The following is a 15850-nucleotide window of genomic DNA, read 5'->3' as shown; positions in this document are numbered from 1 at the left end:
ATTTGTTAAAATGTTTAGTAAAATGAAATGAAATATTTCTATAAAAAAATGTTTGGCATAGATAATTAAACATAAATATGCAATTTCACTAGATTATATGACTACTTCATATTGATTTACTTTTTATCATTTATTAAATATTATTAAATAGCTACTACTATATATTTATATTTTACAAGGAATTTGATAAAACTAAATTTACAAAAATAATAAGAGGAACTTCTAAATTAAATAAAAACATTGTAATCAAGAAATATAATTATTTCATTATTGGAAAAGTTAAATGTACGGTTATACAAAAACAGTATCGTGAAATAATTCCAAAATGCGAAAACATTCTATAAAGTACATAAATTTTCATTATATTCTATTTTTTATATTAATTAATTTTCATGTTTCTATTTAAATATCATGTTTAAATAAATTTTGTATATATTATAAATATTTTACAATTACTTGCTATGTAATTTTTCAATACAAACACTAAGCTCTTGAAGACATTCCAACAAATTATTCATATTAGCACTTGAATGTCGTAAACCTGATTGTTCTCCACCAATTCCTTGTCTTTGACCTAACTCAAAATGAAGTTTAGCTAATTGCTCTTGTTGTTCTCGTATTTCTGTCATTTGTTCCATACTACAATCCTTTCCTGTATTTCAATTCCATATTATTCCAATTTTATATTTATTCTGCTATATTGAAAAGCATATTTCACATACCAAATGCTCGTAAATTACCACTATGGAAATCTTCCAGAAGTTGTAATAAAGCTTGTTCCATACGACGAACATCAGGAACCTCTGACAAAAAGCAATGATGTTTGCATGGTGCCATAGCTTTATTTAATGACACCAAAACACAACCAAAAAATATAATGAAAACATAACAATACTTAAAACAGAAAAATATATGAAAAGATTATAATATATTATTAATTAACAAAAATATAAATTTTCGTATTATTAAATATAATATGTAACATTATATAACTGAAAATTGAATAAAAAGACATTATTTAAATGTTGTAAATATTTGTAGGATACTTACTACTATATTCTAAATAATATTTTTAAATGTTACTATGAAGTACAAAGTTACCTCTATGTTGACGATTTATTTTTGGTAGTTCTGGTCGATTTGGTTTTTGCTTTTCCTTCTCATTCATATACATTAGACGTGACTGATTACCATGATTTGAAAGATTCACAGCACGGCCAGAAACCATAGATCCTTGACTTGTTGCCTGACCAGAACTTCCTTTACTAATAATTGGTGATGTTTGTACATTAGTTTCCCATAATACTTGTTGCTGAAATAATAAACTCTTTTACTATTTTTATTGTTTTATTTAAATCACCTATTTATCCATTTTTTTGAAATGATACATTTGAATTTATGTTTTAGTAGTCAAAATTAGGTAACTAATACTAAATTCATACCGATATATGAGAACTATGTGTATCATTTTTACTTGGATGATGAGATCTTGCTGGTGTGGAAGGTGGTGTAGCTTCTCCACCTTGACTTAATGGTTCTTCACATTCTTCTTCTTGAACCAATTGTTGCAATTCACCGCATCCAGACTTTTCAGTCATCCTGAAAAATTCATTAATTTAATCAAAATTTATATTCTTGTTGTTATTAAATTTAGATATTTGTAGAATTTTTATATATATCAATGAATACCTAAATTTAAATAACATTTAAATGACATTTTATAAGAAACAGAAGAAAGAAGATATTTAAATACTTGTATATACATACGCAATAGATCTAACCAAACCCTTTTTTAAACTTGATATTTTTTATTGTACTAACATCAAAAATATTATTATAATTTAAACATGTTATTACACATTCACAATTATGTTATTAGTAATTGTTTTGTTTATTGACTTTTTTTCTAAAGTACATAGTATTGTAATGTTTTTAATGTATTGCCTCCAAATTATAAAAGCATTTCTACGAAATATATTTTATTGTATGTATAATCTTCCTTTTCCTTCAAAGAATAAAAAAAATTGAGAAAGAAACGTTTTACGAAAATAAACAGTTACAGAATTAATTTTTCATGATTATATATTTTCGATTGTACTTTGTATATCTTGACATGCATATAATATACAAACAAATCATCTGATTATCTGCAATTTCTGATAAGTGATAACTGGCATTTATATACCTATATATAACTTAAATTTTATGTTGATAAAAAATGTTGATTAAGTGTTGTAACTTTTAACAAAACATTTACAAATACGTGTCATATACGCTATTTCATATACGATATAATTAAAAACCATACATGGTTTATTCATTACATTTAGCATAGTGACACTTGAAAATGTTTCTACAATTCATTTCTAACCTTTATATCAAGAAAATTATGACAATGTAGTGCGAAGGAAATTTTAATTAAAATACACATCTTAAGAAATTTCATGTTAAAAGTGAATATAATATTTATATTATAAAATGAAAAATTATATATACATATATATGTATATAAATACAAAGCTATTTTAAAGATACTCAAGTTGATTTATATCATAATAATAAGAGAAATGATAACATATCTTTATGTTATAGATATAACTAATATTTCTATGATTGCAAGAATTACTTGGTGAAACTTGGGATGCAAAAAGTTTAGCAAGAACAAGCAAAAGACAATCTGATGATTCATCTTATTAAAATAAATAATTATAAAACTATACGATGTCTAACTCAAAACTTGTTTTGAATATTATAAGGTAGAATATTATTAAATATTATCAATATCTTCCTGGGAGCTATTAGTAAACATAATTTATTTACTTAGTCTTGAAGGAATGATCATGAGGTTTAATGTGACGTCAGATATGACTATCAATAACATAAAAAATATTGCAATAAAACATTTCTATGGTGATGATAAATCAAGAAGTCCAATTAACTTTCGTTTAGTTCATACATCTGAATTCAAATGGCTTATAGATGATCATAGTGTAATTAATGAAAAAGTTAATGAAAATGGTAAAACAATTTGCTAAAATTCTGTGCTACATCAGCAGATATATTAAGCAAAATAAAATGATTATCTTTATTACAGATGAATTAATGTTAATAAAGATACGTCCAATACCCATAAATGAAAATTTATCTGCAGAAATTTTGAAAGGTCCAGATGAAGAAGTAGTACTACAAATAACAAAAGATTTACCTATACGTAATCCACCTAAACCTATTCCATTTCTTCCTTGTCCTGCAGATGTAAATATACACATACATGTATAATTATTGCATTTTCTGTATTGAGAAAATTTACGTTATATATTTTATATTATAGTTTCAGAATGAAATACGAAAAATTTTAATTACACTTGTAAAAGCATCAGCAAGGATTATATCGTATAGCCCAGAAGCACAAAAGTTTTATGATATCTTAAAAGAAAAATTAGAGGCAAGATGTAAACCAAATATTAATACAAGTGCTGCAAAAACTCTCACAGAAATGGGTTTTTCTGAAAAAAAGGTTCTGAAAGCTCTTCACTTACGAAAGTACGCAATCTACTATTTAATTTAATGTTCAGGAATATTAATAAATTAAAAGTAATATTTTATGCTCTGATTTTTAACTTATTACAGATCAAATATAGTAGAAGCATTAGAATGGTTAGCAGAACATCAGAATGATCCAGAAGATGATGATGATGATTACTTAGATTTGATATCTATTGAAAAAGGTAATAATAAAGATGTTGCAGTTTCCAGTTCATCTATTTATATATCAAAAATGTCTTAGGGGAAACAGGTATTGATTTATTTGAAGGAGCTAATTATTTAGATAATATTTAATACAAGTCAAGTACAAATAAATCTTCTTGATTTTATTCTTGAGAAAATTTTAAATTATGACAAGCGTATATTTTGAAAAATCATTTCATTTTTTGCTATATATAAAGTACTATAAATATTATATAATCATAATGTAGTTTTTCTTTATAAATTATATTCTTATTCAATTTCATATTTAAAACATTCATACATTAATTCATACATATTTAAAATCATCCATGTAATTGTTAAAACTAAAATATATTACAATTAAAAATAAAACTTCACAAAGAGAACACTTCTTTTCAGAAATTTTTTTTTAATAATATAACTAAGATATTTGGATTTATAAAATAATAATATATGTAATAAACATATTAATTGAAAATGATTAAAATTATGATAAATTATACGTTATTATTACATGTTGATTTATAATTGTATGCAAATAAATTGATAATTATATGTAGGATGTGAAAATTTGAAGAAGGAAGAAAATGTACTCAGCATAGTAGATCATTTACTAAAAAGTTACCGTTACTATAGGAAGATGGATTTCAAACCTAGTTCTAGAGCAGTACAATCATTATCAGAGATGGGATTTGAAGAAAAGAATATTATTGAGGCACTAAAAATTACTGGAAACAATCAAATTAATGCTGTGAGTAATCTATATAAATTTAATTTTATTACACTTCAAATATATTCTTCTTTTCAGTGTGAATGGTTACTTGGAGAAAGGAGGCATAGTTTACAAAATTTAGATAAAGAACTTGATCCAGGTAGTCAAATTTATAAAGTAATCATGAATGATCCACGTATTCAACTTAGTCTTACAAATCCTAATATGTTACTTGGTAAGATTATTTTTATTAATAAATAATAAAAATTAAAAAAAATTAATATAATGAGATAATACAATAATTAATGTAAAAATGAAATTTTTAGTGTATTTATCGCTGTTAGAATCACCAGTAACTATAAGTGAACGAATAAGAGATCCTGAAGTAGGACCAGTATTGGATCACATTATATCAATATATCATGCCGAAAAACATACGATTCATATCAATCAATATGCAATTGATTTCTGATTTAAATATTATTTTGTAAAATAAATTAATATTAATATTATGAACAATATAATAATAATATAAATTATAATAAAATAAAAAATGAATATCATAAGCTTGTAGCAAAAGATTTTCTAAATGTTTTAAATGATGCTATAATAGGCATGCATATTAATGAAGCCTATTATTATGGTTATATATTAGATATATTTAATAGACTTATATTCATGAATCATGGATTTTATTAACATTGCTAAAAATCTATTTTATGATATGTATATTTTAACATTACATTTTTAATTTTGAGTATATATTCATATGGACATAATATATTTTTTCCAATTTTAGAAAAATATACATGAAACAGAGTATTACAACTCTGGTATTACGTATTAAAAAGTTAAATAGTTCCAAGAAGTACGGTTTACTGTCGCTAGTATCGACTTGAAATTTGACAGATAAATCACACCACGTGTTTCAACTAAATATTTTTTGTAATAATGGTTTATTATTTTACAAGTGAAGGTATTATTATTTATCACTGGCTTCATGTTTAATGTATATTTAAATTTTCTCATATACATTTTACTACTAAAAGACTAATAATATGCAGTAAGGTTAGAATGATAATTATAATTTTTAATTATAGTTGTACAACCATCGGTGACATTATTTATGGGAGTCGACCAATATGAAAGTAAGTGAAAAATTCTAAAATATATTATAATGTATAAGATACGTTCAATATATATTTTCAATATATATTTTTCTAGATGATGACCTCATAAAGTGGGGTTGGCCAGAAGATGTTTGGTTTCATGTTGACAAATATTCTTCAGCGCATGTATACCTTCGACTTCGCCTTGTAAATATTTTCTATTAAAAACATGCATGTTCTTTTATACATTTATATATGCGTATCTATATATGAATACATGATTTATAGGGTCAAACAATAGATGACATACCTAGCGTAGTTTTAGAAGATGCAGCACAATTAGTGAAAGCAAATAGTATTGAAGGAAATAAAATGAATGATATCGATGTAGTATATACAATGTGGTCTAATCTGAAAAAAACACCAGGTATGGAAATAGGACAAGTTGGTTTTCATAAAGATAAGGATGTTCGTAAAATTCATGTTGCAAAACGAATAAATACTGTTGTTAATCGATTGAATAAAACTAAACGTTCAGAACAAGTAAATTTAAGATCAGAAAGAGAACAACGGGACAGAAATGAACGGGAAGATAAAAAGAGACTTTTGAGAGAACAAAAGGAAAGAGAAAAGGCAGAAGAAAAACGAAGAAAGGAAGAAGCAGAAATGAGGTTAGACAAAAATTATGGTACATTATTGACAAATATAAATTGTTTAATCTCGTCAGACTTAACATTATTTTCTACTTTTTACAGAAGTTATAATTCTTTATTTAATACATCTAATATGACATCAAATGTAGAAAATAGTGGATATGATTCAGATGATTTTATGTGATGAAATTATTAATATTATTCGTAATTCGATTGCCTACTCACCATAGTTTGGAATAATAGATGAATATATTTAAAACAAAAAGCATATATAATTTCAAAATTAAATTTGGTTGATATTTTAAAAGAAAATTATCATTAAACATTACGAAAATCTAAAATAACAAGGTAATGTTGAAACTAATAAAATGTTAATTAAAATATTTTTAAAACTGGATTGAAGTACAAGTTTTGCACAAATTGCAAAACAATTTTTAACATTGAGTGGGTTTCTCTTATATAAATTCTATTAAGAACATTAATATGTATATTAATACATACATTAGTAAGTAAATGAATATAATATTAATCATGTATTTTAATATGTTAGTACTTATTTTATGTAAGATATTCATATAAATGATAATTTACATACCTTAGTATTATTAATAGTTGAAATCAATTACTATAAAATATATAAAATTTTCAAACATTTATTTCTATAAAGGACATTAAAAAATTATACAAGACATATTTTATTATGAAAATAAATAATAATTATTACTATAATAATGTAACATTAACAGCTTCCAATGCATTAACTATCCATGGGGGATATTCCTTGTTTGGAAACAAATCTAACATGAATTGCTGTATAAATTCTGGGAATCTTTGTTCTTGGATACTTTGTCTAATATCTTTCATCAATTTCATTTGGAATGCAATATTATGAACAGATAGCAAATGACATGCAACTGTTTCTACCGTTACAATATGATGAAGATAAGCACGTGTGTATGTTTTGCATGTACTACATTCACACGATTCATCTATTGGCCTCATATCTTTACGATATTGAACTTGTTTTAAATTTAATTGACCAGTACGTACCAAAGCACAACCAAACCTCTAAAAAAGTAATATATGCATTAATAGATTTCATTTTACCAGCTTGTTGCACTTTGTGTATATCCTTCTTTAATTCAAACACATTATCCGTAATTAATTACCGCTGTTCTTGTAGGAAATACACAGTCAAACATATCTATTCCCAAAGCACAACAAATAACTAAATCAATAGCAAATCCAACACCCATTAAATAACGTGGTTTAGTTTTTGGAAGTATATTTGTAGTAAGGTGTACCATTCTCCAAAAATCATCTTTAGATTCTCCACCACTAGAAATATTATTAATCATAAAATAATCTTTCTCTTTCCCTAAATTAATCCATCTAAATTAATATTTTACCTTAATCCACCTACAGCATAGCCATTCACTTCACGTTTAATTAATTGATTTGCACATTCTGATCTAAGTTTAGGATCAAGACCTCCTTGTACAATTGGAAATATACTTTGCGCATTTGATCTCTGATGTGCTTTTAAACATCTATCTAACCATCTAGTTGTTCTGTAAATAATATATTGAGTATTAAAAATTATTTTGATAGGAATTAATAATATATTATATACGTAAATGCAATAATATTATTTATAAATTATATATATAAGTGCAATTTTACCTATGCATTGCTTCTTCTACTCTTGGTCCTGTTAATGTAGTTTTAACAACATCATCAAGTTGCATAATTATATCTGCTCCTATTATGTTTTGTATTTGTATAGAATGTTCAGGTGTCAACATGCAATCTGTTCCTGTAAAGTAATATTAAAGTATTTTATTTGTATTTTTACATAATACAATATAAGTACATATTGTTCTTATACAATGATTACCATTATATGGTGATTTAAACTTGACACCTTCTTCCGTAATTTTAGCAAGTTCTAGTAACGATACCATTTGAAAACCACCAGAATCTGTTAATAATGCTCTTTTCCAATTCATAAAGTTATGTAAACCACCAGCTTTCTGCATTATATTAAGACCCTACAAAATCCAATTTTTATCAATAACATATTTGTTCACTTTATTTGAATATAAGTAACTCAATTATTTTATAACTTGAAGAAATATTAAAGAAAAGCTTTATGCTTTATATATTTATATATATTACATACAGGTCTTGTTCCAAGATGATATGTATTTCCAAGTATAATTTGACAATTCAATTGTTCTAATTGTTGAGGTAATATGCCTTTTAAAGTACCCTAAAACATTAATATTGCTATTAAAATGTATAATGTGACTGATTTATATATATCTATAATATGTCTGTAAGTAATAGACTAGTAATAAACAATTAAATCTTATTACAAGTTTAATGATATGCCAAATATGATTTGCAATGTCATAAAACATTAATCTCTTTTTTTTAATTATATTTAACTTACCTGTGTACCTACTGGCATAAATACTGGTGTATCCACATGATGATGAATGAGAGTCATCCTACTAGTTCTAGCTTTTGTAGTTTGACATTCGTAAAATATTTCGAAAAGTAGTGGTGATTTTCGTTGTTGTAACATTTTCTTCAGTTTAATAATTTAGCAAATAATGTCAATAATGTATTTTGTTTCATATACATACATAATTAATAAAATGTTTATAAAACTGTCGCTTATATCACAATTTACAATAATAATAATAACTTATTGTATCAAACATAATTTAATTTGTTTTATTGTAATTCTAAATGTGTTATATATAATTCTAAAGTTGTTCAATATTACTTAATATCCTTTACTTTGAACTATAAACTATAGCTGTAAAATTCCAGTTCAAAGACTCGTTTATATATATATATATATGTATATTTATTATATATCAGTATTCATCAACTTACTTTCCATGTGTAATATTAATCTACTCTACAATTTCCTTACGATAATATTTATTATCATCTTTTAACTACGTTAAGTACTTTTGTACAAGGAACACATTTCAGTGCTATTTATCTTACTTTTGCGATTATGTAAATATGCCCACATGTAATAGTAGCTAATAGTAAAATGTTTATACATTACATTGCAAAATAAAAATGAAATTTTCTAGGGCTTTTCCTAGATTGAGGTTAGATTTAGGTTTAGCTCTGAAGTAAAATTACAAATATGTATAATTGATTGCAATATTTTTTTTCGTGATATTTTGTTTATTTAAGCAGGCCTTTTAACAATATCAAAGTTTGAGAAAGAAATTGGAAATACTGACCAAATTGCTCACTATTACCAATTTAAATATATAAAGTAAGTCCATAATAGCAACACTGTCGCAGAACTTCTGCTTGTTGTAAATATCACATCATCAGTGTAGTCTTTGATTACAATGCGTTAAAATAGAATAACAATATTTATTTTGTACCCTTATCAATATTAAAACATGTTTTCATACGATAGTTACAGATTATAAAAAGTCCATATGCTAGAAATTTAATTTTCTCTAGTGAAAAATTGGTATCCTACAATTTGTGTTCTACATTTTTTGTCCTAGAGATATTATCCTTTGTTTTATAGAATACAAGTATTAAAAAATAATGCTCATACCTTGTTGGTGTTTTATATCAGGTTCACGATAAAGTTTAATGAGAGTAATTTAAAGAAGATAACAAGAAAGAGAAATTTGTATTACTTGTGAAACTATGTTGAAACCAAAAGCATTAACACAAGTACTTAGTCAAGCTAATACCGGCGGCGTAGAAAATACATTGTAAGTAAAATATTTCTTTCGTTAAATTAAGCACGATTTATATGCATGTTTTTTTAAATATAATCCAATAACTATATAATGTTATAAGATATATAAATATTAATAAACATGCAAGTGAAATCACATATATAAATTTACATATTTTTCTTATCGTTATTGTAATTAGGAAAACAAAAGTTTGTGATCAAATATTTCAAATGAAAATATATTTCAGATTATTAAATAGAGATGGTGGTTTATTAGCTTACAGTGGTTATGGCGATAAAGATGCAAGAGTAACTGCTGCTATTACAAGTAATATTTGGTCGGCTTATGAAAAAAATGGACGAAATGCATTTAAGGAAGATGAATTGCAATTCGTATTAATGGATTGTGTGGTAATGATCAAATATTAATAGATTTGATTATCAAGTAATTAATTATATAATACTTAAATTCTATGCAATTAAATGGCTTTATTAATATCTTATACGAATTAATTACAAATAAAAATATTTGCAATGTACTGCAAAAATATTTTTAGTAAAATAATATGTATATAGTTACTAGTTTTTATTGCAAATTATTGTTCAGAAATTTCAGTTGCATATTAATGAAAAGTTGTAAACAACATACGGTTATATGTTTTATATATATATATTGAAATAATACATTTGTAACATGTTTTTTAATGAAACATTTTCTTTTAGGAGGGCAAAGTCGTTATTACCGAAGTCGCTAATTTGTTGTTATGTTTGTATGCAAAAGAAAATGTGGGATTTGGTTTACTAAGAGAAAAAGCACAAGCTTTAGCAAGATACCTTGATCAACCACTAAAAACAATAGCAAATATGCCTTAATCAATGTTTAAACATATACCCAATTGTGTTGTAAAATTTAGTTTTATATTTTAATGTTTATAATTTATTGTAAAGATACTTGGTACTGTCTTGTAAATAATATATTTTCAATTAATAAAACACTTATGTAATCATTTATATATTAAAATTTATAAAAATGTGATACCCTTAGAAAATAAATCTAGCTTTGAAATCAAGTGTTAGTAGCATTTTTAAAAATATTCTTGTGAACTTCATAGAAATGAAGTTTTAAATTTTATTGTAATCGATGAAATATGTCATATATTTTTTAATAATGTAAAATATCTACATAGACAATCTTTAAAAAAATTTAGAAATTAAATATTAAATTCATATATTCATATACATTAATAAACATATGTAATGTTAAAAATAATTAATAGATGTATATGTCCTTTATAAATAGAATTGCTTTTATTTTAAATCCACAATTTGTATGTTATAAATTTTATTTATTTCATTTGCATTTATATACTTCCTCCTATAATCTTTTTCTATGTAATTTGAAATATTTATTGGTATTAAAACTTACTTTTGATGCATATAAATATTACTTTCTTTTCTAACAATAAACATCAAACATTTAATAGACTTAGAAATATATCTATGAAAGTACAAACTCTTTTACATATAGAGTTATATATACCTATGTATAATATGATAATTCTAATATCAATTAGATTAATCATACAAGTTAAACACAAGTTCACTGAATTACATTATACATTGCACAAAATGACTAACATTGGTCCTAAAATTTTCCTGTTATTTTGAGTACATAAAATAATAATTACTAGCCAAACAATAAATTTTCATTATAAGTGTTCATATTGTTACGTTTCTTATTGTAAACTATATAATTAAATTTTCATGTATTAATGTTTACCAAGTGACATATTGTGAATGTGAATCGTAATTAACTAATAATATCACTAAATTATTTTATATATGTTTAGAAAAAAATTTTTTTATGAAATTATTGTATATGTGTATATATAATATACAATTTATTATATATCATATATAACATAATTCTAACAATACCTATAACAATTTAGTGCTACGTGTAAGTTTCTTCTCATGAATAATGCTTTTAAATACAAGTATATTGTCTACAACACTTCTTTAATAGGCCTTCAACAATTGACAGCTTATGTTAATGCCTATTATAAAGTGTTTTTAATTCTATAATTATATAATAGAGATTTGTTGTAGTCTTAAATATATATAAAAATGGAAACTCTTATCTAAACAAAGTAGATGCACTGTAAATAAAAGAAGAGGAAAATAAAATAATATGTATCTTTTATACATACATAATTTTACAGTCTACCTTCCTAATTGCTTTGCATTAAATGAAGTATTATGAAATAGAAATTATATGCATATAGAAAATAATACTTAAGTAACTGAGAATTATTCAGCTTTTTTTAAATGTTTCATATGGTTTAAACTTTTGTATTCAAATCTTTTCGCTATATATTATCGTATATCAATAAACGATATAATAAATTGCTTTTGTTAAAAATTACATTCATTCTTTTTTTTCATCCACGTTATTACATCTCAAAATTAGTTTTACATTTGTAGTTATAACTTTGTATTTGATAATCAAAAGTATCATGCTAAATATACAAATATTATTTTATGTTTTATAGCGGCAGTGCGAAGGTAAGTAATTTAGATAATATTATGACAAAGATACGATTAGAAAAAAAATTATTTTTATACAACTTGTTACAAAAAGATAAACTATTTATTACTAGAGAGTATTTATATTCATTGTAGAAATTTGTATGAAAAAGATTGCCTTTATGAATGCTATTGTCTTTTAAACTATTTAGTGAACTAAAACATTACTAAATAACAATTTCTTTTCATAGCATATTAATATTAGTGATTGCGTGTATATATGTATTAATATTTTTTGGTACATTCTTTTTTAAAAGGAGAGTGTCACAGATTATAAGTGGGATAAAAAGTTTTACTTCAGTATTAATTTCTTTCATTATAAAATGTATGATCCCTTATGGAATGATTAAGCACTATTTCTATCACTACAATCCATATTCATTCTTGTTAAATGTTTGATAAATTAAAATTATGATTGGAAAAGATAAAATGATTCACTTATTAATGTGTGATACTTTCGGTTTTTAAAGCTTCACCTTGTGTTGTTGCATAATAACTATGTATCTACAAAAGGTATTATACCTTTGTATTTTCTTTTTTGTTATTATCACTGTACATGAAAAATGAAGCAATGAAGATCTTGTGTGAACTTAAACTTTTACATGTAGAAATAAAAACAGTCTTCATCTTGTTGCTGCACAGTTGATTTAATTAAATGAAGCAAGAAAAGAAAAGGACGGATTTAGAGATTACATGCGAGAACCCTTCTGCTGCAGAACCTAAAATATAATTTAATGATTCAAGCTTAGTAAGATTATATTATGAGGTTCATATTAAAAATTATATTCCATTGAAAAAAAATATAAATATGAATGTAAAATCTTAAGTAAAATATGCGAATGTCATTTATTTTTAGCATTGTTCAGCCTCTGCATTTTGTTGTATAAATTATAATAACACAATATCTTCATATTTTGAAGAAAATATTTTGATGAATATACAATAGAGTAATAATAAATGAAACCTTATTATATGAACTGATTTTGTATATTATTTAATTATTAAAAATATTGTACTATAAATTCAATGTATATTATAAAAGCTTTCAATTTAAAAAATTTCTATTGTAAATATAATACTTTCAAAATATAATTCAAACACATGCATTAATAAATGTTGCAGGACAACAGGGTAGAAAGTAACCAAACCAATAAAAGAAAAAATTCTTTATTTAGTGTACAGCATGCAGTACAAAAAAACCATGATGTAATACATACAGCAAATATCAGAGGCAGAACATGCTCATGCAAATTGGCCCCTGAATTAATGATATATGTTTTGAGAAGAAAAATATAAATAATTAATTAGTATTATATTATAATTTAAATAAATTTAAGTCATAAAAAAGGATAAATCTATAAATATTTTTAATTTTTATATAAAAACAATATAAAATGTTTTTTATAAAACTTAGTAGCATATATTTAATACCAACTATAAGGTACTTTTATATTATCTTGCATCATAAAACAAAGTATTCATAATGTGTGCCTAATTAGTTAAAAGATTTATAAATAGAGATTTAAATATATGTGACTTCATTTACATAAAACTATAAAAATTTCCTAACTATAAACGCTTTTTTTGAAATGGTATAATTCCATATTTTATTTATATGTATTCCAATTTTTTATTAATTATAATCTTTAGTAATAAAATATAAACATAACTGTTGACATTAGTAATACGATTTCATGTTACAATTATGACAAAATAAATAAGAAATAGAAAGAAAGTAACATAATTATTTAATAAAATTATGAACAAAGATTATGTATAATTGCTTTGGTTAAAAGAGTGACATAAGAATTTTGAATGCAATAATGATACCTTAACACGATCCGTTGATTCTTGTTCCTTACTATTGAGTTGACTGGCTCCATATTCTCGACTGACCACACATAAAAATTCAGCATGATCGTTATTTCCATAATTATACTGAGATCCTATATTGATTAACTAAAATAAATAAGAGTATAATTTTAATTTAACAATGCATGTTATTTGTTCTTGTATTATTAATGTATGTTAAAAAGGATAAAACACTAATATATCAAATAAAAATATATTTAATTTTACATATAAAATACCTGCTCAAATTTCCATCCATCAGACATTGTTGATACCATTTGAGTTAATTCATCTTCATGACACTGAATGACTCTATAAACATGTTTCTTTGAATCTCTTAATGGTCTGGTATCTCTTAAGATAATTCTTTCTTTCACTAGCCGAATGAGTTCTGTAATATTATAAAATTCTGCTTCTTCTAAGACACCTTCTTCTGTTAAATCTTTATTAATAACCAATTTCCCATGACGTAAGTAATTTAAAACAGGACTAAAATATGTTGGGTCACGATCTATTAAATATGCTCCAGTTTCATCCTGTACAATGAAATATACAAATAATTTTTCATAAATGATACATATTTTATAACAATACATAATTCGTGTAAAATTACAAATTATGATTTCATACTAATATTTATATACATTATGAATTATTAATGTATAATTATTTCAATATAATGACACATATGCTACATATCATATTAGAAAATAAACAAAATTTGCTATGTCACTCAAGTTTATATATCTTTTAACGTAAAAGGTTTATAAAAATAATTACCTAAATTGATTTATATAAAATATTCTTATTAATTACACAAAAAATATTCATATAGATGAAAATATTTAACAATTTTTGACAATGTTTTAAAATTCGCGGTTATTTAAAAACATCAACTAACCCTGTCTGAGATAAGGTCAGAATCTTCCTGACACAATCGATAGAGAAATGAATTGGGGTCTCTAGCTAAAGTAGTCTTCGCCGTTAAAAAATATGTACCACCAACATTTAATCGAACCCACTGATTATTACACCGTTTTTGAACATGATTTTCTGTCATTTCGTGCGAATTCGTGTCACTGAAATCCTCCATATTTGCTTTGAAACACACGCAACTTTCAGCTCATAGATTTCTGTGACATAATCAAATCAGTGTCTTAATATTAAGCTCACGAAATTGAAAGTGGCATTAAACTATTTTTTCAGATCAAATTTAAATATTTTGTTTGAATTGTTAATACATTTTGCTACTATTTAATATATAATATCACTATCAAAATTGTTATTTTATGGCGGGAAAGCAAATTAGAATCATTGTTTATGAAAAATAAACATAAATAATAATTTCTTTATATTTATTGGAAATACAAATTCTGGTACGTATATTTTATAAGGTAGTAGCACACAGATATTAATGTAATCAATGGTATAAGTATAAGATTTAAATGAATAAAAGAAATCTAATATTTAAATTGTT

At 24.0% G+C, this 15850-nt stretch overlaps 6 protein-coding genes across 12 annotated transcripts; 3 read left to right on the top strand and 3 right to left on the bottom strand.

Annotated features, from left to right (window-relative positions):
• Window positions 1-414: 414 nt before the first annotated feature.
• LOC100743963 (coiled-coil domain-containing protein 28A) lies at window positions 415-2141 on the bottom strand. 5 transcript variants are annotated; one of them, XM_033321768.1, is made up of 5 exons: window positions 1768-2141; window positions 1443-1689; window positions 1102-1312; window positions 723-839; window positions 415-652 (listed from the first exon to the last, which is right to left on the bottom strand). In XM_033321768.1, the coding sequence occupies exons 2-5, from the start codon at window positions 1596-1598 to the stop codon at window positions 453-455; spliced, it is 684 nt and encodes a 227-aa protein (XP_033177659.1). In that variant the 5' UTR covers window positions 1599-1689; window positions 1768-2141; the 3' UTR covers window positions 415-452. The 5 variants fall into 5 exon arrangements, with proteins under 5 accessions (XP_033177659.1, XP_012243136.1, XP_012243153.1 ...); XM_012387713.3 differs by having other exon boundaries at window positions 1443-1599; window positions 1768-2081; XM_012387730.3 differs by having other exon boundaries at window positions 723-803; window positions 1443-1599; window positions 1768-2081.
• Window positions 2142-5084, top strand: LOC100743845 (ubiquitin-associated domain-containing protein 1). 2 transcript variants are annotated; one of them, XM_024368568.1, is made up of 10 exons: window positions 2142-2453; window positions 2593-2756; window positions 2825-3018; window positions 3095-3255; window positions 3332-3543; window positions 3631-3728; window positions 3788-3796; window positions 4290-4480; window positions 4538-4676; window positions 4768-5084. In XM_024368568.1, the coding sequence occupies exons 2-10, from the start codon at window positions 2722-2724 to the stop codon at window positions 4911-4913; spliced, it is 1185 nt and encodes a 394-aa protein (XP_024224336.1). In that variant the 5' UTR covers window positions 2142-2453; window positions 2593-2721; the 3' UTR covers window positions 4914-5084. The 2 variants fall into 2 exon arrangements, with proteins under 2 accessions (XP_024224336.1, XP_003485084.2); XM_003485036.2 differs by lacking the exon at window positions 3788-3796.
• On the top strand, window positions 4965-6515 carry LOC100743727 (coiled-coil domain-containing protein 25). The gene is made up of 6 exons (XM_003485035.4): window positions 4965-5084; window positions 5241-5417; window positions 5542-5589; window positions 5666-5757; window positions 5839-6221; window positions 6306-6515. The coding sequence occupies exons 2-6, from the start codon at window positions 5393-5395 to the stop codon at window positions 6385-6387; spliced, it is 630 nt and encodes a 209-aa protein (XP_003485083.1). The 5' UTR covers window positions 4965-5084; window positions 5241-5392; the 3' UTR covers window positions 6388-6515.
• Window positions 6516-6850: 335 nt separating this feature from the next.
• On the bottom strand, window positions 6851-9508 carry LOC100749941 (queuine tRNA-ribosyltransferase catalytic subunit). Its single transcript, XM_003485002.4, has 8 exons — window positions 9111-9508; window positions 8659-8796; window positions 8386-8475; window positions 8101-8254; window positions 7887-8019; window positions 7613-7774; window positions 7373-7541; window positions 6851-7271 (listed from the first exon to the last, which is right to left on the bottom strand). The coding sequence occupies exons 2-8, from the start codon at window positions 8791-8793 to the stop codon at window positions 6927-6929; spliced, it is 1188 nt and encodes a 395-aa protein (XP_003485050.1). The 5' UTR covers window positions 8794-8796; window positions 9111-9508; the 3' UTR covers window positions 6851-6926.
• Window positions 9509-9700: 192 nt separating this feature from the next.
• Window positions 9701-10949, top strand: LOC100743610 (ragulator complex protein LAMTOR2). The gene is made up of 3 exons (XM_003485034.4): window positions 9701-9970; window positions 10185-10347; window positions 10660-10949. Exons 1-3 carry the CDS (start codon window positions 9903-9905, stop codon window positions 10807-10809), a joined length of 381 nt encoding a protein of 126 aa, XP_003485082.1. The 5' UTR covers window positions 9701-9902; the 3' UTR covers window positions 10810-10949.
• A 728-nt stretch (window positions 10950-11677) lies between these two features.
• LOC100743366 (BTB/POZ domain-containing protein KCTD5) lies at window positions 11678-15534 on the bottom strand. Of its 2 annotated transcripts, XM_003485032.3 has the most exons (4): window positions 15275-15534; window positions 14613-14909; window positions 14353-14481; window positions 11678-13241 (listed from the first exon to the last, which is right to left on the bottom strand). In XM_003485032.3, exons 1-4 carry the CDS (start codon window positions 15464-15466, stop codon window positions 13212-13214), a joined length of 648 nt encoding a protein of 215 aa, XP_003485080.1. In that variant the 5' UTR covers window positions 15467-15534; the 3' UTR covers window positions 11678-13211. The 2 variants fall into 2 exon arrangements, with proteins under 2 accessions (XP_003485080.1, XP_012243519.1); XM_012388096.3 differs by lacking the exon at window positions 11678-13241 and having other exon boundaries at window positions 14254-14481.
• Window positions 15535-15850: the final 316 nt, after the last annotated feature.

This window comes from Bombus impatiens, unplaced genomic scaffold (assembly GCF_000188095.3).
Source record: "Bombus impatiens unplaced genomic scaffold, BIMP_2.2 scf_0033, whole genome shotgun sequence".
In the NCBI taxonomy this organism is placed as follows: domain Eukaryota; kingdom Metazoa; phylum Arthropoda; class Insecta; order Hymenoptera; family Apidae; genus Bombus; species Bombus impatiens.
The sequence above is the reverse complement of the archived record's forward strand: the minus strand, read 5'-3'. Positions and strand labels throughout refer to the sequence as shown.